Genomic DNA, 26,079 nt, shown 5'->3' with positions numbered 1-26,079 from the left:
TATTATTTAAATTTCAAACATAAACAAAAGTTCAGAGAACAGTATAATGAATCTCTATGTACCCATAATCCAGTTTCAACAATTAACCAGACTTTTGCAAATCTTGTTTCATGTATTCCTTTATTATTATAAATTATATATAGAAATTATAAACTTATAGCTATTTATAAAACATTTGTTAAAAACAAATATTATTAATTTATAATTCTAAAATAATTTATGTTATTTTATTATTTTATAACTACAAATATATACAAAATATATATATTTCTTTTGGCTAGGGTATTTTGTGGTAAATCCCAGATAACAAAGTACTTTTTATTTTTATTTTTTTCAAATTCTTATTTAAATTCTAGCTAGTTAGCATATAGTGTAATATTTGTTTCAGGAGTAGAATTTAGTGATTCATCACTTACATATAACACCTAGCGCTTATCACAAGAGCCGTTCTTAATACCCATCACCCATTTAGAGGACTTTTTAAACCTGAGCACAATACCATTTTCACACCTAACAAAAGTAATAATTCTTTAGTATAGCTAATAACAGTCCATGTAGAATTTTCCCAAATTATTTTAAAATGTCTTTTAACAATTCCTTTGAGCAAGTGAAGATCCAGACTTTGCCTATGCATTATATTTGATTGAAATGTCTCTTAAGTCTCTTGTTCTTGATCACTTTCTTCTCCCTATTTTTTTCATGGCTTTTATTTGTTGAAGAAACTGAGTCTTTTATCTTGTAGTATTTTCTAACCTCTTGGTGGTATAAACCATGTTTCTCTATTCTCTGTATTTCCTACAAATGGGTATTTCATGGTAGTGAGATCTGGAGAATTGTTCAAGGTTCAATTTTTTTTTTTTTTTTTTTTTGCAAGAATATTTCCTAGAACACCACATGAGGAGGCACTTGACATTGGGTTTCCTCTCTTGACAATATTAAGATTGATCAGTGGGATCAGTGTATCAGCCTGAATTGTCTATTAGAAAGCTCCCTTTTAGCTTTTCACCTGATGGTTTTAGCAACTGTTGATGATCATCACCTAGATTTATTGGTTTATAAGAGGTTACAAAATGGTGACATGCTAATTTTATCATTCATTCCTCTGTAATTATTAGCTGAAATAAAGAACTTTCCCTCATTATTGTTTAATATTTATATTTATTTCAATCCTTTGTTATTATTGGTTTTTTAATGCTTAAATTGCTTCATCTTTGACTTGTGAGAGCCCCTTCATGTTGGGTCCTGTGTCTTTTAATACCACTCACTAGCCTCTAATACCTTTCTTGCTTTCTGACACAAGATGTCTCTATCTGACTTATCTTATACATTTCCTACCCCAGTCCTTTCTCCAAGGAGCCCTTGCTTCTTTTAGTGGGAAATAGTATGTAAAAAACACAATCCGGGCACTATGGGGGTGGTCATTACTTCTGGATTATCATGACTTCTAGGCCTTATCAGTGGACACAGATAGGAGGTATATATTTTTAGAAAGAAAAATCATGGTTTGTACTGATATTTTCAATTCAAAGTTAAGACTACAATGTTTTTGCTTCTTTAAATTTAGACTTGTGCCTCTTTTACCCTGAAATTATGACATTAACCTAATTACTTATTTACTTGAGCCTGCAGATCTATGTGTGTGTGCATAAAATAGTTGTCAAGTAAGACTGCTGAATCTTAGCTAAGATTTTGTTTATATCAGTTTGCTAATATTTCATTTAGAATTTTTCACCTATGGTCATAAATGAGGTTGATCTGTTGCAGGGAGTATGGCCAGAGTCGCAAAAGATGAGTCCACAAACAAAATGCAGTTAAGTGAAGGTCCTCATACTCAAGTCGGAATGAGGCCCCACTCCAGAATGAAGCCCCTTTTTATTAGGATAATTGCTAAAGGCTACATGCATAAAGTCATCTAAGCAAGTATAGTAATCAACTTAATGGTTTTGCTTTTCAAGGTTGAATTTCAGGATGATTGTTTTTTATGATACTAGGAAGGGTCAGGTGTGAAGGAGGATCTGGCCCTGGACAGTGTTAATAGCTCTAGGTGGTCCTTGTTCCTTCCCGTGCAGCTGCTTTCAGCTGTGTAAACATGTCCTAAGGCCTTGCACCTTCTCAAGCCTTTTCCTTTTGAAGTCTTTTCCTTTGATAGTTCTCTCCTGCATCTCCCACATCTCCCCCTTTCTCTTTCATTTGGCAAAGCTGGAGGGCAAAGACAGAGGCTTGTGAGGCATATTCGTGGCTTGTCATTGTCCTCTTCTCTAGACTAGGTATATGCCAAGTAATAAGACAAAGATTAATATAAAATACTGATTGCAGAAAAGCTTAACGGTTTTATATAATTCACTGGATTCAATTCTGAGATTCGATTAGTTATCTCAGATAGAGAAGGAGCACCAGAAAGCATCTCAAGTTTATTTTTGAACGTTTCATAAATGTCCTTTTGCAATTGGGCTAGATCAGCGGAGGTATTACCTTGATTAAGAAGGTGTCGATGCACCAGGTCCGATGATATCTTGGATTGATTATATACATGGGGAGTGATACAAAAAGTGGTTATCTTCCAATCACATTGAAGCCTTACCTGTTATTGTAAACTAATCAATTGATCTCCTAGAAAAAGAACAGCATGTTGCAAGTCAGATAATTGGCTCTCTGTTCGGTTAATCAGTCAGCCATTGGCTGTTCCACAGCCTTTCTGACTCTTGATGCCAGTTTTGTACAAAGTGGGTAGTTTGTATAGTCTGGTGTAGTGCAAAACTGGCTGTGGCTGCTGTAGCTGTAATAGCTATAATCCCAAGTAGAGCAGTTACCAGTAAAGCTACAAACCATTGGGTGCGATGTAAGACACGTTTCAGTATTTTATCTAAGAGAAACATTTCAGGGGAATGTTGCCAAAACCGATCCATGATTACAGGCATCCAAACCCCACGTTGTGCCTTAAGGATGTATAAGCTTTGTTTTTCCTGGTTAAAAGACATAGTAGAATTAAGACAAGTATAAAAGGAGCAATTATGGCAAGTAAGAAGATGGTTATCAGGGTCCCAATGAGGCATACCCAACATAAACAGAAACATAAACAGAAAAGGAAGTCTGACACATGCTTGAATTTTATGAGTCTCATTTAATCTAAAAGAGATGGAGAATTTATTTGAAACATTCATTAAGTAGCCTTTCCAAGCAGCCATGCCTCATAATCCAGTACCAGTTTTCCAAAGTTCTGAATGAACTGGCCCATCAGGTTAATGTGGACTGGGGGAGAGTCATCCCTCCTTCACGCCATACAGTGGGTTCAGATGTTATATCTGAAACAATGTCGTCTTGATATCGATGCCATTAGAGCTCTTTTTTGGAGTATTTGGTCTGAGCAGAGCCTACAGAGGCCCAATCAATGGGCCTCCTTTGGAAGTATTTAGAAGAACTCTACCAGCCTCTCCTCTACAGAGCTCCCAATTAACCCATTCCTCAGGATTTATGTTTTTTTTTAATTGACATTGAGGCAATTTAGGAGGGTGATTGTATGTAATTTTTGACTTCTCATGGAGACTCCCTGTAGTAAGTGCAATTTTTTTTGCTATCCATGCCTGTGAATGAAATGTAACACAGTGGTCGCCTGTTCCAAAGCATATAGGTGGCCCATCTGCGCTTACAGAGTATTCAGGGATTACCTTTCTTGCTCTTGTTCAGTTTGGAAGGGTAGGTTAAGACTGGCTCCTTCCATGAACTCTATCATCATTGCTAATAGGAATATCCCAGGCTAGGAGTGTTATGCTGTCAAACATAGGTGTTTTAAGGAGATGAGGCCAATATGGACATTGAGCTTGGCCTGGACAAATGAGGGCAAGGAGTATAATCAGGCTTACACATATTGAATTTTTGTTAATGGCAGAAATCATGGCCATCAGATGCAAATTAAGGGTATATGCAATATCATTCTGTTGTAAGAGAATGCTGGCCTGGTTAGACAGGCATTCAAGGCTTCCCCATGTTATGTTAGGGGCAAGGACTTGGCGTTTGTAGAGTGGCTTCAGGATGAGTCCATCAAGAGGCTTGTTCCATCTTGAAGAAGGGGGCCAGTGGCCGTTTACTCAGAGTCATTTTCTGGATGTTCTGGCTTACTGGAAGATATTCTGGGGGTCTCCATGATGCCATGGTAAGGCTTTACCAAAAGTGAGGGAACCCACAGAAGTCTGGAATCTGAAAGAACACAAGCATGTCCTCGACCCCAGGTGAGAAGTTTCATGGGCCCAGTCCGTGTGGGCCCCCCTTCAGGTGTTTTGCATAGCACCATAGGGTGAGAGGGTTTATCTTATTCTGAAGAATGTCACTCAACTGCAGTTAGTCCTTGAGGATTAAGATTTAAAAAGTTAAGAGTAATCATAGCATGATCAAGAAGGAGCTGAGGTTGTAATGCAGACAGCCAGGGGTATCTCCCCCTTTTTGTTTTTTAATAGGTTTTTGAGCGTAATATATGCTCATTTTATAATTGTTTGGCCTTGTGGATTATAAGGAATGGATAATTCCAACCAAGGCTTAAGTAAGACAACTTAAAACGGTGTGTTGTTTTGTTGTTTTACCCTTTATGGTAAAATTATATTTATTTGTTTGCTTATTTATTATCATTAATAAAAATGTATTTTTTCTGTGGTTATCGTAGGATGCATTAATTTTATTTTTGTTCAGTGGTAACTTACATATTGATCATTGGCATTTGAGGAAGGGGGCTAAAGGGCTCAAGTTAAGGTCTGTTCCCCTGTCTTTTTCAGTAATGTTTATATAAATAATGTTTTAGCCATGTGGATATCCATTTGAGACATGCAAAGGGCTAAGTTTAGTAAAATGGCTCCCATGTATCTTAGTAAAAGCCCTTTACATATTCTCCATCTTTCATATGACATAGGCATCCATTCCTCTGCTAAACAGGAACAACATAAATGTGGAGGATTTGGAGGCCGGCACCAAGGGTTTTGCCATCATTTCCCCAGACTTTGGATTAAAGGAGGAGGAATTTTAATCTTAACCTTGTATACTTTTAAAATCCGTTTATTTTAACTTTAGTTTGGGTTGACTACACATAAAATTTCTTTTTAAAGATTTTTCTTCATGAACTTTCTATCACTTTTTTTTGCATTTAGATTTTGTCCCAAGCCATTTCTCTCCAAATAACCAGCTCTCATTTAGGACAAAATTACTTTCTTTTTTTTTTTTAACTTTTAATAAAAATATATTTCCATTTCTTATATCTTTCTTTTATATCTCCTACTTTTCTACATATAGAGTTGCTTTTCTTATTTTTAGCAGTTTTAACTTCATGTAGCAAAATTTTAACTCTTAGAAACCTTAGTCTCCAGTGAAAACTAAGTAGTTACCAATTGTGAACTCTATGTTTTATCAGAATTTTCTTGAAGGGCAAACTTATGAATCCATTAAGCACAAGGCATGTTTTATAACAGTTCAAATATCCTGAGTTTTTTGCAACAAGTCAAAAGCACAGACCTACATCTAGTAATTAGTGCTTTAGCTTTTTATCTCATTAGCTATCCAATGAATTTAATATTAATTTATCATGCAAGCAAAACTTTAACGTTTTAGGTTACTAAAGACATTGAAAGCTATCTTAACAATTACCCATGAAAAACTATGAGGCAAACTGTAATGCCTGAAGTTCCAAAACCTCCCACAAAAGACCACCAGAGTCGTAAGTCAAAGCCAAGCGGCAAGGGTCGTTTATTGCAGGTTCGAACCTGGTCCTCTGCGCACTCGTCGCCGGTGACACAAGAGGCCACGAATAGGGTTGGTATAGCGTTTTTATAGACAGAGACAAATAGCACAGGGGAGGTTTTTTACTTGTGGCGGGAGGAAGAAAGGGGGAAGGGGGTAGGTGAGGAATGTGCTAAGCAGGCAGGTTTACAGAAGCGAGAAATGCCGGTTAGTTTGTATACAATCACTCATTCCATTACATATCAGACTACATTTAGGAAGTTTTACAGCCCATTCTACAGCGGGTTACAATCAGGAAAGGTCTCACAATGCTCATAGCAAACAGCAAGCAAAACAGACTTCTCAGCAATTGTATTTCTTATCAAAGATCCATAATAAGCAGAAAAGAGAACCTAGCTTTAAACTAAGGCAGGGCTGTCATTTGGATTCAAAGCTGTTCCTTTCAAAACAAAGTTAACCATTACTTTAAGTCATCCTTTTGTTAACAGATTGGAACAGAGATAATGTGAGTTTATTCAACCCAGTGATTTATTCGACCTAGTACATCTTCGTAGAATAAAGTTTTATATTTAATGTTGATAACTTTAAAGACAGAGCTAACAAATTTAAATTAGTTTAAATATTAAATGTTTTACTTACCATTTAAATTCTGGGAAGTTTGTGATAACCTTAGGAAGTTATTATAAAGCATATCCTAAATAGGATTACAAATCATTATAAATCTTAACATTTTATTTATTTAACCAACGTGGCAATAAAAGACCCTAAAGGCAAATGTATAGCATTATATAGTTGTTAGCAAAACCTAGTTCCTTTAACATTGAGAAGTTTTACCTAAGCAATCAAAGACCTGATAAAGATGAAACCTAAAGCTTTGGTTTTTTGGCAAGGAGGAAAAAAAAAAAAACAAAAAACAACCTTTGTTTACATTGTCTTATCAAGAGCAGAACAGTACAAGAAACTTTGTTTTTTGAACAGAGAGAAAAGTGGAATTTTAACCTTATACCAGTATACTTTTAAAATTCCATTCATCTCAACCTTAGTAGAATAAAGTTTTATAATTTAAAAGACATGCCTATCTTAATAATATTTTATCTGTGTTTTCTTAAAAGTTTACCATTGTTAATTTCTTCCTGTGGAACCAATGAGGAAATTTAAAGTTTTTTTTTTTTTAACGTTTATTTATTTTTGAGACAGAGAGAGATAGAGCATGAACGGGGGAGGGTCAGAGAGAGAGGGAGGCACAGAATCTGAAACAGGCTCCAGGCTCTGAGCAGTCAGCACAGAGCCCAACGCGGGGCTCGAACTCACGTACCGCGAGATTGTGACCTGAGCCGAAGTCGGACGCTTAACCAACTGAGCCACCCAGGCGCCCCAAGGAAATTTAAAGTTTAAGGAGGCTTTTTGTTTTGTTTTTTTTTGTTGTTGGTGGTTTTGTTTTGTTTTGTTTTGCCTTTTGACAGCTGGTACATCCTCACCTCTAAGAAGAGGTGAGGTGTCGCTGCCGAGAGGCCTGAAGGCAGACAAAGGCTCAGAGGGCAAACCATTGCTAATAATTTGGAGAACTTTCCATCTTTTTCTGTGTTGTGGAAAAGTTTAAATAACAGAAGAATAATCTTTCCTAAGAAAGTTAGTAAAACTTAGTGTCTTTGTCTTAAGACATTTAGTGTCTTAAAATCTTTAACTTTTCTATTTCTTCTTGGCTATTAATTTATTTGAATTTTCTTTCCTTGAAAGTTTTATCCAAATCTTCAGATTATTTGATAAGTTGCACATGCCTTTATCACTTAAGGTTCTAAGTGACAAGCCTCCAGACCAACTCTGGTTAACTATAGTAAAAGAAAATTCATTTGGAAGATAATAGGATATTCACACTATTGATAGGAGGCTACAAACTAGGCTTAGCAAGTAAGGATACTCAGGAAGGCCAAAAGAAATCACAGGAAACTTGTCTTACAACTAACAGCTAAAACGTCTGACGGGTACAAGGCTGCTGCTGTTGTTGCTGCTTTAGTAAAGAATTCCCAATTGGTTCTTCTGTTCTCCTGTCATTTAACTCAGGATCCAAACACCAGGGAGAAAGATTCTTTGATCAATACCTGGTCTGTAAAAGGGAATGGATTTCTTAACTTCCATTTTGGAAAGCAGGTGACTAGAATTACTCTCCCACCAAAACAACCCATAATAGAAGAAAGATAATTCCACAAAGAAAATTGGGAACCTATTATGAATACAAATGGATGTTGTTGAAAGGGCGGGCCTACGCCGGCTGACTCCATCTTGTTCTGTGTCCTTCACCTTGACCGCGCCTCCTCCCCTTGAGTAACCCCCCCCCCTCACCTGCCTAACAGGACTCGGACCCTTCCCCAGCCAATTGGCTGAGGCCATAGCCTAATTACCTCACCAACTGCCCCTAGGCCCCAATAAAACCTTTGTCCTTTTGAGACTCGCTCTCTCTCCCTGGAATCTCACCGCTGCGGTCGGTGCAGGTAGGGGATTGAGCTCAAGCTAGCTCGAATAAAGGCTCTTTTGCTTTTGCATCGGACTCGGCTCCCTGGTGGTCTTTGGGGATCACGAATTCTGGGCATAACATTTGGGGGCTCGGCCCGGGATCCCCAAGACCCCCGAGGGACCCCCGACCCGGAGAGCCTGACTGGCCACGGTTAGTGTCTGTCTGTTTGTTCTGTCTTTTCTGTGTGAGCTCATTTAATTCTGGTAGTGCCCGACGCGGTCTAAGTGGACGCACTGGAGGACCACAGGCCGGGAGTTTCGGAAGACATTCCGATTCTCCCTTCTGGAGGGAGGGAGACCCCTCAAAGGTCTGAGATGAGGCGGGTTGCTCCCGCTGGTCGGCGTGAGGCCGTTGTCTTTGGAGGGACGTGGAATCCCCTCATCGGTTTTGGAGGGACGTGGAATCCCCTCAAATGTCTAAGCTAGCTTTCAGTTTTGCTTCCATGGAGTTGGAAGACTCTAGGGGCCCTCTGTCTGTTTTTGTGTTTCTCTGTTTTGTTTTGTGGACTTACTGGACGGACGTTATGGGACAGACTCAGACTACTCCTCTAAGTATTATGATTGATCACTTTAAGGATGTGAGGGGAAGAGCTAACAACCTCAGTGTGGAAGTCTGAAAGGGTCGGTGGCAGTTTTTTTGTTCTAGCGAGTGGCCAACTTGTCGGATGGCCACCAGAGGGGACCTTCGACCTCCCTACCATCCACCAAGTCAGGAGTATCATGTCTCGGCCTAAGACGGGCCATCTTGATCAGCTCCCTTACATTATCACTTGGCAGGACCTGGTAGAAGACCCACCCTCTTGGCTTAAGCCCTTCCTAGCCCCGATCCCTCCGGAGCCAAAACCCATTCTTGCTTTGCAGGGGACAAAGAAGAAAAGTCTTACCCAGCCTTCAGCACCCCTCTACCCTGTCCTACAGGGGGGTACTGAAGAAGAATTAATTTTTCCTCCCCCGTATAACTCCTCTGGGATGCCGGAAGAACACCATCCTCCCCCTCCAGGGGAGGCAGACGCTGTTCCGAGAGCGGGAGGCGGAAACGCTCCAGTGGGAAGCCCGCCCTTTACCAGACAAAGGGCTCAGAAGGAGCAATCAGCCTCCGCCGCCAACTCCACTATTCTGCCCCTGCGAGCCACCGAACCCCCAGATGCGGAGGGGAATCAGCCCCATCACTATTGGCCTTTCGCCACTAATGACCTCTACAATTGGAAAGCTCAGAATCCTAAGTTTTCCGAGAAACCGGCAGGGCTTATTGATTTATTAGACTCTGTTCTTTTTACCCATCAGCCCACGTGGGACGATTGCCAGCAGCTTTTGCAGGTCCTGTTCACGACTGAAGAAAGAGAAAGAATCCTCAATGAGGCCCGAAAACTAGTTCCGGGCATAGACGGTAATCCCACCACCATCCAGGCTCAGATAGATGCCTCCTTCCCCTTAACTCGGCCCCAGTGGGATTTCAACACGGCAGAAGGTAAGGAGAGGCTCCAGGTCTACCGCCAGACTCTAATGGGGGGTCTCCGAATGGCTGCTAGAAAGCCAACCAATTTGGCCAAGGTAGGAAATGTACAACAGGGAAAAGATGAATCTCCAGCTGCCTTTTTAGAACGGATCATGGAGGCAATCCGTACCTATACCCCCATGGATCCAGAGGCTCCGGAAGGCAAGGCAGCTGTTATCATGGCCTTTGTAAACCAATCAGCCATAGACATTAGGAGAAAATTACAGAAAATAGATAGACTAGGAGAAAAAAGTCTGCAGGACTTACTGGTGGTAGCCGAAGAGGTATATAATAACCGGGAGCCTCCTGAGGACAAGCAGGCTCGCGCCATGGCGGCTGCCAGCAGTAAGCAGACTCGAGACCTGGCCAGAATACTACTAGCTATCACTGCTGACTTCCCCGAGGAACGAGACCGCTCTCTCCGGCAGCTGGCAGACGACGCAAGAAAAGGTAAAGGAACCACCAAAGGGGGGAAGCAGAGGCTGCAGAAGGATCAGTGCGCATACTGCAAGGAGATAGGGCATTGGGCCCAAGATTGTCCAAAAAGGGCTGGCGGGAAGGGAAGCAAGACTGATCGAGTAAAAGTCCTAGAGCTAGATGAACTAAGTAATTAGGGGAGTCGGGGTTTGGACCGTCTCCCCGAACCCAGGGTAACTCTTAAAGTGGAGGGGACCCCTGTTGACTTCCTTGTCGACACCGGAGCACAACATTCGGTCCTCCACACCCCACAAGGAAAACTAGCCAGCAAGAAGTCCTGGGTACAAGGGGCAACTGGTATGAGCCAGTAGTCATGGACTACCCAAAGAACAGTAGATTTGGGAACGGGCCGGGTATCCCACTCCTTTATGGTAATACCAGAATGCCCCTACCCGCTGCTAGGATGGGACTTACTGACCAAGATTGGAGCTCTTTCAGACAAGGGGGGCCTCAGGTCACCGATGGCAAGGGCCACCCATCCAGGTCCTGACCATGAAACTGGAGGATGAATACCTTCTCCACCAGGAGGCGCTCCCGAGAGAGGATAATATAGACAGATGGCTACAAGAATTCCCCTCTGTTTGGGCAGAGACAGGGGAAATGGGACTAGCCGCTCACAGGACCCCAGTCCTGGTAGAGCTCAAGCCAGGAGAGAGTCCGGTAAGGATCAAACAATACCCCATGTCTCAGGAGGCCTGGAAGGGGATCCAGCCACACATCCGGAGACTACGAAGCCTAGGGGTACTAGTTCCTTGCCAGTCTGCCTGGAACTCCCCCCTACTGCCGGTCAAAAAGCCTCACACAAATGACTACCGACCGGTACAAGACCTCCGGGAAGTAAATAAGAGGGTCGCGGACATACACCCAGCTGTTCCCAACCCATATACTCTCTTGAGCTCCTTGGCGCCCTCCAGGGTCTGGTATACTGTACTAGATTTAAAGGACGCCTTCTTCAGTCTGCCGCTGGCACCCCAGAGCCAACCCTTGTTCGCCTTCGAGTGGCATGATCCGGAGGAGGGCTACAGTGGGCAACTCACCTGGACACGGCTACCTCAGGGATTCAAAAATTTACCCACCATCTTCGACGAGGCACTACATGAGGACCTGGGTGAGTACAGAAAGGAGCACCCTGGCCTCACCCTTCTACAGTACATAGATGACATCCTGATTGCTGCCAACACGGCCAAAGACTGTGAGCGAGGGACCCAGGACCTGCTGGCTACCCTGGGGGCCTTAGGGTACCGGGCATCCGCGAAGAAGGCTCAGATATGCAGGGAGAGGGTAAGTTACCTGGGATATACCCTGGAGGGCGGACAGCGGCGGTTATCAGATGCCAGAAAAGAAACTGTCCTAAAGATTCCTACTCCCACCTCCCGAAGAGAAGTGAGGGAATTCCTAGGATCAGCCGGCTACTGCCGCCTCTGGGTTCCAGGTTTTGCTGAGATCGCCAGGCCCCTATATGAAGCTACCAAAGAGGGGAAAACATTTAAATGGACTGAAAAAGAAGAAACTGCCTTTAATCAGTTAAAAAAGGCCCTCCTAAGTGCCCCAGCCCTGGGCCTACCAGACATTACGAAGCCCTTCCACCTCTTTGTAGATGAACATAAGGGAATAGCAAAAGGGGTTCTAACTCAAACCTTAGGCCCCTGGAACCGCCCAGTGGCTTACCTGTCCAAGAAACTAGACCCAGTGGCTGCCGGCTGGCCGCCATGCCGAAGAATTATTGCGGCAACAGCACTCCTAGTTAAGGACGCAGACAAACTGACCCTAGGACAGGAGATCTGGATCACAACCCCACACGCCATTGAAGGGGTCCTGAAACAGCCTCCTGATAGATGGATGAGCAACACACATGTGACTCATTACCAGAGCCTCCTACTCAACCCTCCACGAGTGCGGTTCCACCCCAGTGCAGCCCTCAATCCTGCAACCCTGCTGCCCGACCCTGACCTAGGTGCTCCACTACATGACTGTGCGGGAATTCTGGAACAAGTACATGGATTCCAGACGGACCTGACCGACCGGCCCCTCCCCAATGCCGAGGCTACTTGGTTCACTGATGGCAGCAGCTTTGTGCGAGACGGACACAGGTATGCAGGTGCAGTGGTGGTCACCAAAACGGACACCGTATGGGCAGAGGCTCTACCCTCTGGAACGTCAGCCCAGCGAGCAGAGCTCATAGCCCTCACCAAGGCGCTGATGCTGGGAGCTGGAAAACAGCTTAACATCTACACAGACAGCCGTTATGCATTTGCCACAGCTCATATGCATGAGGCAATTTATCAGGAGAGGGGGTTACTGACGGCAGAAGGACGGACTATAAAAAATAAGCAGGAGATACTTAACCTGCTTACGGCCTATGGCTTCCTGCCAAGCTAGCCATTATCCACTGCCAAGGGCACCAAAAAGCTGATAACCCAGTAGCTAGAGGTAATCGAAAGGCTGACCAGGCAGCCAAGGCAGTAGCCCTTACTTCAGTCCCCACCATGACCATACAACTACCGGACCTGGGAGACCCAGTTTTACCAGACCAGCCCAAATACTCCCAGGAGGAGTTACAGCGGATCAAGAAACTCCCCATGGCCCAGGAGATAAATGGATGGTGGTATATACCTAACAAGGAGCTCATGCTGCCAGACCGGCTCAGAGTCTCAATATTAGAGCACATGCATCGGTCTACTCACATGGGGGCCTGAAAATTAAAAGACTTAATCCAACATGCCGGAATCAAGATTCACCAACAGGACACCAAAATAGAGCAAGTTGTATCTGCCTCCAAGACCTGCCAACTCACCAACGCGAGAGCCACATCAAATAAAAAAGGAACCAGGCTCAGAGGCACCAGACCAGGAGCCCAATGGGAAGTCGACTTCACTGAAGTCAAACCAGGAAAGTATGGTTATAAATATCTTTTAGTATTTACAGACACCTTCTCTGGCTGGGTGGAGGCATACCCAACCAAGCATGAAACGGCTCAGACGGTGGCTAAGAAGCTACTAGAAGACATCTTACCCAGGTATGGTTTTCCTGCCATGGTAGGATCAGACAATGGACCAGCTTTTATCTCGCAGGTAACACAGGCAGTAGCCAAGGCGGTGGGGGAAAACTGGAAATTATATTGTGCTCATAGGCCCCAGAGCTCAGGACAGGTAGAAAGAATGAATAGAACCCTAAAAGAGACCCTTACCAAATTAACCACGGAGACTGGCGGGGACTGGGTGACTCTCCTACCGTACGCCCTTTACCGGGTTAGAAACACTCCTTACACTCTGGGTTTTACTCCCTACGAGATCATGTTTGGCAGGCCACCCCCTGTTATTCCCAGCCTTCGAGCTGAACTTATTACTGAGTTTAAAGATCAAGAACTTTTTCTTTCCTTGAGAGGGCTCCAGAGGGCGCACGAGGACATTTGGCCACGCCTCCGTGCCATCTACGAGGCTGGCCCGACCCCGACACCTTATCAGTACAGGCCGGGAGACTGGGTCTATGTCAAGAGGCACCACCGAGAGACTCTCGAGCCGCGGTGAAAGGGACCCTACATCGTGGTGCTGACAAACCCCACCGCTCTCAAAGTAGACGGCATTGCGACCTGGGTCCATCACACCCACGTTCGGCCAGCGGACCCCTCCTCGATCCGGAAGGACTTCGTCACGTGATGGGCCGTCAGTCGGGACCAACACAACCCGCTCAAGCTCAAGCTACAGCACATTCGACCCACCTAATATTGGTAACTCTGTTAACTCTGCTTGTCATTGCTCATGCTGCTGGGAGTCCCCATGCCCCCCAAAACATCACCTGGCAGATCATAGACACCAGCTCGGGGACAATACTTAATCAGACCTTCCAGAGCCACCCCAGGGACACTTGCTTCCCAGAACTTTGCGTAAACCTCCAAACTCTGTTCCCCTTGTCACCATAAATGCAGCCGGTCCGATGATTGGGTCCCTAAGCTACATGACAAGGGGGGAATGAAAGGGCGGGCCTACACCAGCCGACTCCATCTTGTTCTGTGTCCTTCACCTTGACCGCGCCTCCTCCCCTTGAGTAACTGCCCCCTCACCTGCCTAACAGGACTCGGACCCTTCCCCAACCAATCGGCTGAGGCCATAGCCATTACCTCACCTACTGCCCCTAGGCCCCAATAAAACCTTTGTCCTTTTGAAACTCACTCGCTCTCCCTGGTATCTCACCGCTGCATCGGTGCAGGTAGGGGATTGAGCTCGAGCTAGCTCGAATAAAGGCTCTTTTGCTTTTGCATCGGACTCGGCTCCCTGGTGGTCTTTGGGGATCACGAATTCTGGGCATAACATTGTTAGCCCCCTAAAATTTTCCACTTCAATAGCTTTTCTCTTAAAATTGTTTTAGTCTCTGGCACCTGGGTGGCTCAGTTGGTTAAGCATCAGACTTCAGCTCAGGTCATTCTCACGGTTCCTGAGATCGAGGCCACATCACCCACATCAGGCTCTCTGCTGTCAGCACAGAGGATCTTTCCTCTGTCCCCCTATCTCTGCTTCTCCCCTGCTCATGTGCTCTCTCTCCCTCTCTCAAAAACAAACACTAAAAAAATAAAATAGAAATTGTTTTAGCCTCTCTTTTTTTAATTTCTCAAAATGATTCACTGCTTTAGATATCAAATTTGCTAATTTTTTGCTTGGCTTATTTACTATTGTTTATGTCTTTATTATTTCCTTTCTCTCACTTTTGATTCATTTTATTGTGTTTTTTTTTAATGCTATCCTGAGTTGTATGCTTAGTTCACATTTTTCAGTGCTTTTGTTGTAAAAAATTTTAATATAATTTTGATATTTTTCTTTTTTTGTTTTTTTCTTTTTTCTTCATAAACTTAGAAATTCCACCCCGTACCTAAGGTTTATTATTTGTTCCAATTGAATTTCTTTTTGAGATAACAACCTTGATTCTAGTTTTAGCACTATTTTAAAGTGTATCAATAAGAATTTGGTCAAGAAAACTTAAACCACTGTAAATATTTTAAACAGAAAAGACAGAAGCAGTTTGTGTTCACATGGGATGAGCAACAATCTACATTTATAATTTTTCCATAGGTCTTATCTCCCATCTTCTGTCATAATAAAGTCTGAAGATATCTGGATCATTTGGACTTCCTTTAAAACATCACATTGTTCCACTACATTGATGGCATTACCTTGGTCAGATCAGGTAAGCAAGAGGTGGTGACCATGCTGAATGCCTTGATAAGACACATACGCTCCAGAGGGTGGGAGACAAGGCCTGTGCTTAGGAACTTGCCAGGATATCTTCTCTAAAGTAAAAGACAAATGATTTCATCTTGAACTGCCCTTCACAAAGAAGGCAGCACAAAACACAGGAATACTGCTCAGGCTGCCAGAGCAGGAAAGATTTCTGCAATGATCTGGCAAACCCTATGGTGTTGGAAGTGTCAATGGTGGGGGAAAACATTGTGTAATGTTTGAGGAAGAACCAGTGAGAGAATTACAATAGAGGACCCTGGTGTTCTGGAGCAAGGCCATGCCATCTGCAGCAGAGAATTACACTCTTTTTGAGAAACAATTTGTGTACTACTGGACCCTGGTAAGTGTGGAATTACTGAACATTGGACACTATGTCATCACATGACCAGAATGCCCATTATGAGCTGGGTTCTAACAGACCCGCAAAGTGTAAGTTTGAGCAGACCTAGCAAAAATGTATTATAAAATGGAAGTGTCACATCCAGAACCAAATGCAAATAGGACCAAGGGCACAAGCAAACTGCATGAACTGGTAACTTGGATTTCCCCCTCCCTGCCTAATGCAAACTGTTGCACCCAAGCACCTCCCTCAGCTCATACCTATGGCTCTATATGGATTCCAGTATGACCAGGAGGAGGGAAAAACTTGTGTTTGGTTTACAGATGGGTTGGCTCAGTATGTAGGCACAAGCTGAAAATAGACAGCAGCCACATGACAGCCATACTTAGGACTGGCTTTGAAAGACAGTGGTAAGGGAGTGTCCTCAACAATGGGCAGAGCTTCAGGTGATATACCTGGTCACCCACTTTGTGTGACAAAATAAGTGGTCCAAAGCTAGACTGTATGTGGAATCACAGGTAATAGTGATTGCCTGGCCATCTTTTTTCCTAGAATAAAAAATATTCAAAGATTAAGAACAAGAAAATCTGGTGTGGAGATATGTGGATGTAGAAATGGGGTGAAGTATAGAAATCTTTGTATCATATGTTAATACCCACTAGAGAACATCTGCCAGAGAAAAGGTACTTAATAACCAACAAAATGGCTCAACCAATTGGTATCAGCCAGTCTCAGTCATCAGCCACCCCAGTGCTAGCACAATGGGCACAAGAATAAAGTGGCCATTGTAACAGAGATGGAGGCTAGCGATGAGGCCAAATATCACGGGCCCACTAAGATTTATTTAGCTGCTCCCATCAACAAATGTCCAATCTGACAGCAACAGAGACCAATGCTGAGTCCATAAGATGGCACAGTTCATCAAGGATTCCAACTAGCCACTTGGTGGTAAACTGACTCAGTTGGTCCCTTCAATCTTTAAAGGGCCAGTGGTACATTGTCACAGGAGTAGACATATATTCCAGGTTGAGGATGTGCCTTTCCTGCTTACAGGGCCTCAGCTGAGATAATCCAAAGAATTTCAGAGTATTTAATCTTCCAACAAAGGATTCCATGTAACATCCTGTCAGACGATGGGACCCACCTGACAGCAAAGGAAATGTGAGAGTGGGTCAGTGACCATGCAATTCACTGGCCACATCATCTACTGCACCGCTTGGAAGCTGGCAGCCTTATGGAGCATTGGAGCAGCCTGCTGAACGCAGGACTGAGGTGATATTTAAAGGCAATACTCCTAGAACTGGATGCCATCCTCCAGGAAGTAGTATATGCATTGAATCAAAGACCTTCATCTAGCATTGTATCCCCAATAGAAGATGGTGGTCTGGGAGCCAAGGAATGGAAGAAGAAATGACCACACTTACTGTCACTCCCAATAACCAACTGGGGGCTTTGTGCTTCCTGTCTCCACAGGTGTAGACTCTGTAGGGTTAGGGGTCTTGTTCCCCAAAGGAAGCATACTTTTGCCAAGAGGCACAGCAAGAATCCAATGAATTACTAGCTAAGTCTTCTTTCTGGTGCACATTGGGCTTCTTGTGTCTAGGGACAAGACACAAGAAGTTACTATGTTGGCAGAGGTAACTGTCTGGTATACAACGAGGGAAGGGAGGAATATGTATGGAACCACATGAGCTACTTGGGTGCCTCTTATGACAGTAAAAGGATAGAAACAGCAACTATGGTCTGAGAAGGAGATGGCAACCAGGGGCCCAGAGCACTCCAGGAAGTTTGTGAGTCATGACATTAGGTAAACAACGGAGGCTGGCAGAGGTAGAAGCTCAGAGTGAAGGGAATCTAGAAAGGATAGGAAAGAGACAGAAGGTGAAGTATCATCAACTGCAGCCTCAAGATCAGGGCCAGGCTGTAGCTTTTCTGACCACCTCCCTCTTCTAAATTTTCCTTCAGGATGAAAGGCCTACTATGATTTTGAAGAAGCTACTCTTGGAGCATATATGGTAACTAAGGGTGCAAAATGGTGGACTCTGAAAGACAGGGAGATGAGTTTTCTAGATACCACTTCATAGAAGGTTTTGCTGCCTAGCTGCAAAGAGTGTGATCAGCAGACACTTCTGATGACAACTAAATGTCAGATCCTTCAGGGTCTGCCTCACAGAGAACTGCCTCACCTAAAGGGATGGCTTTCCTGGACAGCCCACACCAGATGACTGAGCAAGGCAGGGTTTAATGGTCTAGCCATTTCTACCTGACCCAGAGACAGTGCCACAATCACTCCAGAGCTTTCCATGAGTTGACCAAGGCTTTGTTAAACCTGCATTGCAGTCCGACTTTTCTCTCTGCTCACTCCTGTTTCTCCTCTCTTCCTTTCACAGGAGCTAATTACTAATAAGCATCTTTGTACCTCAACCTCTGTCTCATGTCTGGTTCAGGAGAACCCTAACGTTTATTTCACAAATAGAAATGAATCCTGCACTATAGTTGGTGCTGGGGCAAGAATACTTGTTTTTAAAAGTTTTCTATGCTCAGAGAATATAATTTGATCATAGCATAACTAGTGCATGGCAAAGGAACTGTTTTGTTGAGGATTTTTAATGTATTCATCATAGCTTTCAATGTGATATACTTTTACTTCTCTCCTAGTCTTCAACCTTAAGGGAAAACACTAATTTTATTTTACCAAAAACATAAGAAATTTTCTTCCAATGTAGTTCCTGTCTTCCCTCTAAAACAGAATTGAGGCATTGTCTAGTAACAAGGTGGGGAAATCAGTTTCCTCAACAGGAAACATAGTTTCTATTGGTCACCTCCCTCAGCTGTTTACTGAGAAGAATTTTTTTGATTTCAGTTACGGTAAAGCTCTTTGGATTTTAGCCAAATTCTCTGAGTTCAAAAGTACAGAGCTCTCTAGGAGGCTTGCTCTTTTTAAATATTTTTTCAGAGGTTAAAAATTAAATTTCAAAAGACTATCCAGGGTAGAGAAGAGACCCTGAAAGCCTCCAGCATGAAGCTTGCTCATGTTACTTTGTTATTTTTGTGCTTCTACAAAAGTTTTTGCAAGGTAAGTAACTCAATATTTATTAGATAAGCTATTTTAAGTAGATATTTTAAGTATTATAAAGATGTAAGAAAAATCTTAGAGATATTATTGACTTACAGATTACATAGTTCAGATACCAACTGTGCAGTATATAGTCAGTAACAAAGATTTTATGTTAATATCTTGATGAAAGAGCTTTAAGAAATTGCTTTCTTCATGTGCTCTTATCTGTGCATAGAAATTGAACTGAATGAGAACTTTACTAATATAGATCTGTTATTTACAGTAATCATATTAAATCAATAAATATTTACCAAACTCCTTCCACATGTAAGGTATAGTTCTGGGCAAATAGCATGTCTGGTCTCTTCCTTCAATAGCCCTTTGGTACAGTTGTAGAAAGATGGTTTAAAAATGACAATGAGGAAATAATAAGCAAGATTTAAATAACACTTGAGAAGAAACTGTTTCAAGACATTTAATTGCCATAAGTGTTACAAATGTCATGTGCCAAGGGACTTTAATGAGAGGGAAAATCCTTTCCTGCTAAGAAGTCAGGAAGGGTTTATGGACCAAGTGGGATATGAGCTGGATTCATAATTCTGGATTAGATTTGATCAGTGAAGAGAAAGAGAGTGATTTCCACCCTTTTCACCTGGAAAAAGCAGCAAGTGCTAGGCTAGCAGGATAGCCAAGCACTAGTCTCCTCCAGATGAATAAATCCATTTGATTAGAGTGGAGACTTTGTAGGGAACTTGGGCAGTTAAAATTGATATGACAGACTGTAGCCAGGTTAGAAGGTCATCTATTAAGGTTAGATACGTTTAAGATATTTTAGACAATTAACTGATGATTGCCTACTTTAGTGATCAAAGCATTTTGGAACAGGATTGAATTACAAAAATTGTTTTGTCTTAATACCAGCTTAGAGAAGCAGATATTTAAGGAAAACTACCTAAGACCAGCCTTACATACTTTAGGTTTCTTGTAACTTCTAAAATATGTATGAAATGTTTGTAATAGAGAACAACTGGAAATTAAGTGTTCATTGATAAGAAATTGATTAAATGAATGCGCATCTATAAATGAACTATCATGTAGCCATTAAAATGATGCATTTTATATTTATTGAAAAAAAGCCCTTACTGAAATCTTATTTTTGTTACAGAAGAAAATATATACACATATATGTATCTGTGTGTATGTGTACACACACATACAAATAAACGCATGTAGCTGCTGAAATACATTGCAATTTAAAAGTTTCTGGAGGGTATATATCAAATAGATAACAGTTGGTATTTCCAAGTAATGAGATTACTGGTGATTTTTATTTTCTGTCATACATTTATCATGAATTTTAAGAATTCATTAATTCTGTTTTATTCATTATTCATTTTTTAAAATACCAAGTAAATGTGTTACTTTAGAATAAAGAAAAATATATATATATATTTTCAATATATGAAATTTATTGTCAAATTGGTTTCCATACAACACCCAGTGCTCATCCCAAAAGGTGCCCTCCTCAATACCCATCACCCACCCTCCCCTCCCTCCCACCCCCCATCAACCCTCAGTTTGTTCTCTGTTTTTAAGAGTCTCTTATGCTTTGGCTCTCTCCCACTCTAACCTCTTTTTTTTTTTTTTCCTTCCCCTCCCCATTGGTTTCTGTTAAGTTTCTCAGGATCCACATAAGAGTGAAAACATATGGTATCTGTCTTTCTCTGTATGGCTTATTTCACTTAGCATCACACTCTCTAGTTCCATCCACGTTGCTACAAAGGGCCATATTTTGTTCTTTCTCATTGCGATGTAGTACTCCATTGTGTATATAAACCACAATTTCTTTATCCATTCATCAGTTGATGGACATTTAGGCTCTTTCCATAATTTGGCTATTGTTGAGAGTGCTGCTATAAACATTGGGGTACAAGTGCCCCTATGCATCAGTACTCCTGTATCCCTTGGGTAAATTCCTAGTAGTGCTATTGCTGGGTCACAGGGTAGGTCTATTTTTAATTTTCTGAGGAACCTCCACACTGTTTTCCAGAGTGGCTGCACCAGTTTGCATTCCCACCAACAGTGCAAGAGGGTTCCCGTTTCTCCACATCCTCTCCAGCATCCATAGTCTCCTGATTTGTTCATTTTGGCCACTCTGACTGGCGTGAGGTGATATCTGAGTGTGGTTTTGATTTGTATTTCCCTGATGAGGAGCGATGTTGAGCATCTTTTCATGTGCCTGTTGGCCATCCGGATGTCTTCTTTAGAGAAGTGTCTATTCATGTTTTCTGCCCATTTCTTCACTGGGTTATTTGTTTTTCGGGTGTGGAGTTTGGTGAGCTCTTTATAGATTTTGGATACTAGCCCTTTGTCCGATATGTCATTTGCAAATATCTTTTCCCATTCCGTTGGTTGCCTTTTAGTTTTGTTGGTTGTTTCCTTTGCTGTGCAGAAGCTTTTAATCTTCATAAGGTCCCAGTAATTCATTTTTGCTTTTAATTCCCTTGCCTTTGGGGATGTGTCGAGTAAGAGATTGCTACGGCTGAGGTCAGAGAGGTCTTTTCCTGCTTTCTCCTCTAGGGTTTTGATGGTTTCCTGTCTCACATTCAGGTCCTTTATCCATTTTGAGTTTATTTTTGTGAATGATGTGAGAAAGTGGTCTAGTTTCAACCTTCTGCATGTTGCTGGTCAGTTCTCCCAGCAGCATTTGTTAAACAGACTGTATTTTTTCCATTGGATGTTCTCTCCGGCTTTGTCAAAGATTAGTTGGCCATACATTTGTGGGTCTAGTTCTGGGGTTTCTATTCTATTCCATTGGTCTATGTGTCTGTTTTCGTGCCAATACCATGCTGTCTTGATGATTACAGCTTTGTAGTAGAGGCTAAAGTCTGGGATTGTGATGCCTCCTGCTTTGGTCTTCTTCTTCAAAATTACTTTGGCTAATCGGGGCCTTTTGTGTTTCCATATGAATTTTAGAATTGCTTGTTCTAGTTTCGAGAAGAATGCTGGTGCAATTTTGATTGGGATTGCATTGAATGTGTAGATAGCTTTGGGTAGTATTGACATTTTGACAATATTTATTCTTCCAATCCATGAGCAGGGAATGTCTTTCCATTTCTTTATATCTTCTTCAATTACCTTCATAAGCTTTCTATAGTTTTCAGCATACAGATCTTTTACATCTTTGGTTAGATTTATTCCTAGGTATTTTATGCTTTTTGGTGCAATTGTGAATGGGATCAGTTTCTTTATTTGTCTTTCTGTTGCTTCATTGTTAGTGTATAAGAATGCAACTGATTTCTGTACATTGATTTTGTATCCTGCAACTTTGCTGAATTCATGTATCAGTTCTAGAAGAAAAATATATTTTTGAGAAAATATTTCGGCCACATTTTTGATTCCAGGAACAAAAACAATAAAAAAGAAAACAAAATAGTATTTTTCACTTACAGAAAGGGAAAGAGCTTCTTTTACTGAATAATCATCCAATAATAAAGTTTCCTTCTTTCCTTTAAAAAACAGCATTTTGAGAGGAATTGTCATATTTGTGAAAATTTCAGAACTTCTTAAAATATTAGTTTATGAAAGATAATGGAATGCTAAGAGATAACCATTTTTAAATTGAAGTTACCATAGAAACAACATAAATGTGTTGAAAGAAGTTTTAAAATGTACATCTGGGAGAAAGAAATTTTTGTTATTTTAAAAACTGGGACCAGATTTCTTTCTAAGGAATAAAAAGCCCCACTCCCTTTTATATCAAAACCCTGTACAGGGATTTTTTTTTCTTCCAAATTTTTATTTAAATTCAAGTTAACATATAATGTAGTATTGGTTTCAGGAGTGGAATTTAGTGATTCATCATTTACACTTACATCCAGTGCTCATCGCAACAAGTGCCCTCCTTGATGCCCATCACCCATTCATCCCATTCCCCCCACCCACCTTCTTCTAGCAACCGTCAGTTTGTTCTCTATAGTTAAGAGTCTCTTATGGTTTTACTCCCTCTCTGTTTTTATCTTACTTTTTCTTCCCTTCCCCTATGTTCATCTGTTTTGTTTCTTAAATTCCACATATGAGTAAAATCATATGGCATTTGCCTTTTTCTGACTGACTTATTTTACTTAGCATAATATACTCTAGTTCCATCCCTGTCATTGCAAATGGTAACATTTCATTCTTTTTGATGGCTGAGTAATATATATATATATATATATATATATATATATATATATATATTCCTATGTTGATATATACATCTATCTATATACACACCACATCTTCTATATCCATTCATCAGTCAATGGACATTTGGGCTCTTTCCATAATTTGGCTATGATTGGTAGTGCTACTATAAACATTAGGGTGCGTGTGCCCATTTGAATCAATGTTTTTGTATCCTTTGGATAAATACCCAGTAGTGCAATTGCTGGGTCGTAGGATAGTTCTACTTTTAACTTTTTGAGGAAGCTGCATACTGTTTTCCAGAGTGTAAAACAGTTTGCATTCCCATCAACAGTGTAAGAGGGTTCCCCTTTCTCTACATCCTCACCAACATCTGTTATTTCCTGAGTTGTTAATTTTATCCCTTCTGACAGGTGTGAGATGGTAGGTATCTCATTGTAGTTTTGATTTGTATTTCCCTGATGATGAGTGATGTCGAGCATTTTTTCATGTGTCTGTTAGTCATCTGTATGTCTTCTTTGGTGTCAACCAAGAATTCTATATTGAACAAAACTATCCTTTAAAAATAAAGGGGAAATTAAGATATTTTCAGATAAACAAAAGCTGATGGAATTAATTTCTACTATACAAGAAAATCACTACAAGAAAAAGCATCCTTCAGGCTGAACAAAAATACATTAGACAATAACTTGGAGTCATATAAAGAAATAAAGAACTTCAATAAAGATAACTATATAGGTAAATACAAAAGCAAGTGTAATTTTATTTTTGATTTGTAAGTCTTCTTTTTACTTTACATTATTTAAAAGAAGAATATATAAAAATAATTATAAATCTATGTTAACGAGCATACAATGCATAAAGATGTAATGTGTGACCATAACAACATAAAGAGAGGATGGAACTGTATAAGAGCAGAGTTTTTATATGCCCTTGAAGCTAAGTTGGTATCAATTCAAACTAGATTGCTATATATTTAAGATGTTAAGTATAATCTCCATGGCAACCACAAAAAAAAAAAAGGTTAAAAAGATACAGAAAAGGAAATGATAAGAAAACCAAAACAATTCACTACAGAAAAATCAGCTAAACTCAAAAGAAGTCAGTAATGGAAGAAATAAAGAACAACAAAGGTAGAATACATAGAGAAGAAAATCACAAAAATGGCAGAAGTGAGGCCTTCCTTAAAAACAATTTAAATGTAAGTGTGTTAAATTCTCCGATGAAAGGCAGAGATTGGCAGAATTTATTTTTTAGAAAACTAACCATGATCCCACTATATGCTGTCTGCAAGAGACTCACTTTATATCCAAAGACATAAATAGATTGTAAGTGAAAGGGTGGAAAGCTATGTTAATGCAAAGAGTAACCAAAAGAGAACTAGAAGCGACCACACTAATATCAGAAAAAAATTGACCTTAATTTTGTTTTGTTACAAGAGACAAAGAAGAACATTTAGATTGATAAAAGAGTTCAGTTAAAATATTTAATAATTGTAAACATAAACATACCGAACAGTAGAGCCCAAAATATATGAGACAATGACATAATTCAAGGGAAAAAGAATTCTATAATAATAATTGGAGACTTCTATATCCCACTTTCCATAATGGATAGAAAATCTAGACAAGATTAATAAGAAAATAGAGGATTTTAACAGCACTATAAATCATCCTGACCTAAGAACCACACATATAGAGCACCACACCCACCAAAAGCAGAATACACATTTTTCTCAAGTGTACATAAAACATTCTCCAGAATAGAACCATATGTTAGGCCACAGAACATATCTCAATAAATTCAAAAATATTGAAATCATAAGAAATTGTTCCTCTAAAAATAATGGAATAAAGCTAGAAATCAGTAACGGAAGGAAAACTGGAAAATCCACAAATAGGTGGAAATAAAGTAATATACTCTTAAACAACCAGTAGTCAAAGAAATCACAAATTAGAAAATACTTGTAGATAAACAAAGACAGAAATACAACATACCAAAACATATGAGAAGTGGCAAATGCAATCTCGCAGTAAGTACCTACATTAAAAAAGAACAAAGATCCATAATCAAACACCTAACCTTACACCTTAAAGAACCAGAAGAGTAATCTAAAACCACAGCTAGGAGAAGGAAAGAAATAGTACAGATTAGAATGGAGAGTTTTTATCATGAACAGATATTGAATTTTGTCAAATGCTTTGTATTTCTATAGTGTCAGTTTTTACTTCTCTCTCATCTGATTTTATTTATTTCTGTCTTCTATTTTTCTTGATAAGTCTGGCTAAAGGTTTATCAATTTTGTTTCACAAAGAACCGACTCTTGGTTTTATTGATTTTGTTTTTGTTTTTTTAGTCTCTATTTCATTTATTTCTGCTCTGACCTTTATTATTTCCTTCCTTCCACTAACTTTGGGCTTTGTTCCTTTTCTGGTTCCTTTAGGTATAGGGTTAGATTGTTTATTTGAGATTTTTCTTATTTCCTGAGGTAGGTCTGTATTGCTATAAATTTTCCTCTTAGAATGACTTTTGTTGCATCCCAAATATTTTGGGCCATTATGTTTTCATGTTCATTTGTCTCCATGTATTTTTTTATTTCCTATTTGATTTCTTCATTGACCCATTGGTTATTTAGTAGTATGTTGTTTAGCCTCTAAAAAAAAAAAAAAAAAAAAGAATATAGATAGAAAAAATAAAGTATAGTAAGATAATAGAATTAATAGATCTTTGAAAAGATCAGCTAAATTGACAAACCTTAGCTAGACTGACGGAAAAAAGGAAGATTCAAATAAAATCAGAAAGTGGGGACATTACTGCTGACCTTACAGAAATCAAAAGAATGATGAGAGTACTATGAACAATCATATGCCAACAAAGTAGATAACCTAAATGAGTGTACAGATTCCTAGAAACACACACATTACCAAAACTGACTCAAGAAAAAATAGTAAATCTGAACAGACATATAACAAGAGATTGAATCAGTAATTTTTAAAAAATCTCATCAAAGAAAGGTCCAGTATCAGATGGTTTCACTGATAAATTCTACTAAACATTTATAGAA

At 40.5% G+C, this 26,079-nt stretch overlaps 2 protein-coding genes across 6 annotated transcripts in view; both read left to right on the top strand.

The window, feature by feature from the left end:
* The window catches only part of CFI (complement factor I), an 86,937-nt gene that overhangs the window by 12,802 nt on the left and 48,056 nt on the right, over positions 1-26,079 (top strand). The window contains exon 2 of one of the 5 annotated variants that reach the window (XM_049631022.1): positions 15,265-15,379. In XM_049631022.1, coding sequence (XP_049486979.1) covers positions 15,356-15,379 — 24 coding nt within the window. In that variant the 5' untranslated portion in view covers positions 15,265-15,355. Of the gene's footprint in view, positions 1-15,264; positions 15,380-18,655; positions 18,849-26,079 lie in introns of those variants that run through there. The other 4 variants (XM_049631021.1, XM_049631023.1, XM_049631024.1 and 1 more) reach the window with 4 other exon arrangements.
* Positions 8,119-13,728, top strand: LOC125922405 (uncharacterized). The gene is given in 4 exon segments (XM_049630046.1): positions 8,119-10,627; positions 10,630-10,664; positions 10,667-12,560; positions 12,563-13,728. Coding segments are annotated over 4 exon segments (4,773 nt in total). The 5' UTR covers positions 8,119-8,949.

Source organism: Panthera uncia, chromosome B1 (assembly GCF_023721935.1).
Source record: "Panthera uncia isolate 11264 chromosome B1, Puncia_PCG_1.0, whole genome shotgun sequence".
Taxonomy (NCBI): domain Eukaryota; kingdom Metazoa; phylum Chordata; class Mammalia; order Carnivora; family Felidae; genus Panthera; species Panthera uncia.
Note: the sequence above shows the minus strand (reverse complement) of the source record. Positions and strands in the feature narration are given on the sequence as shown.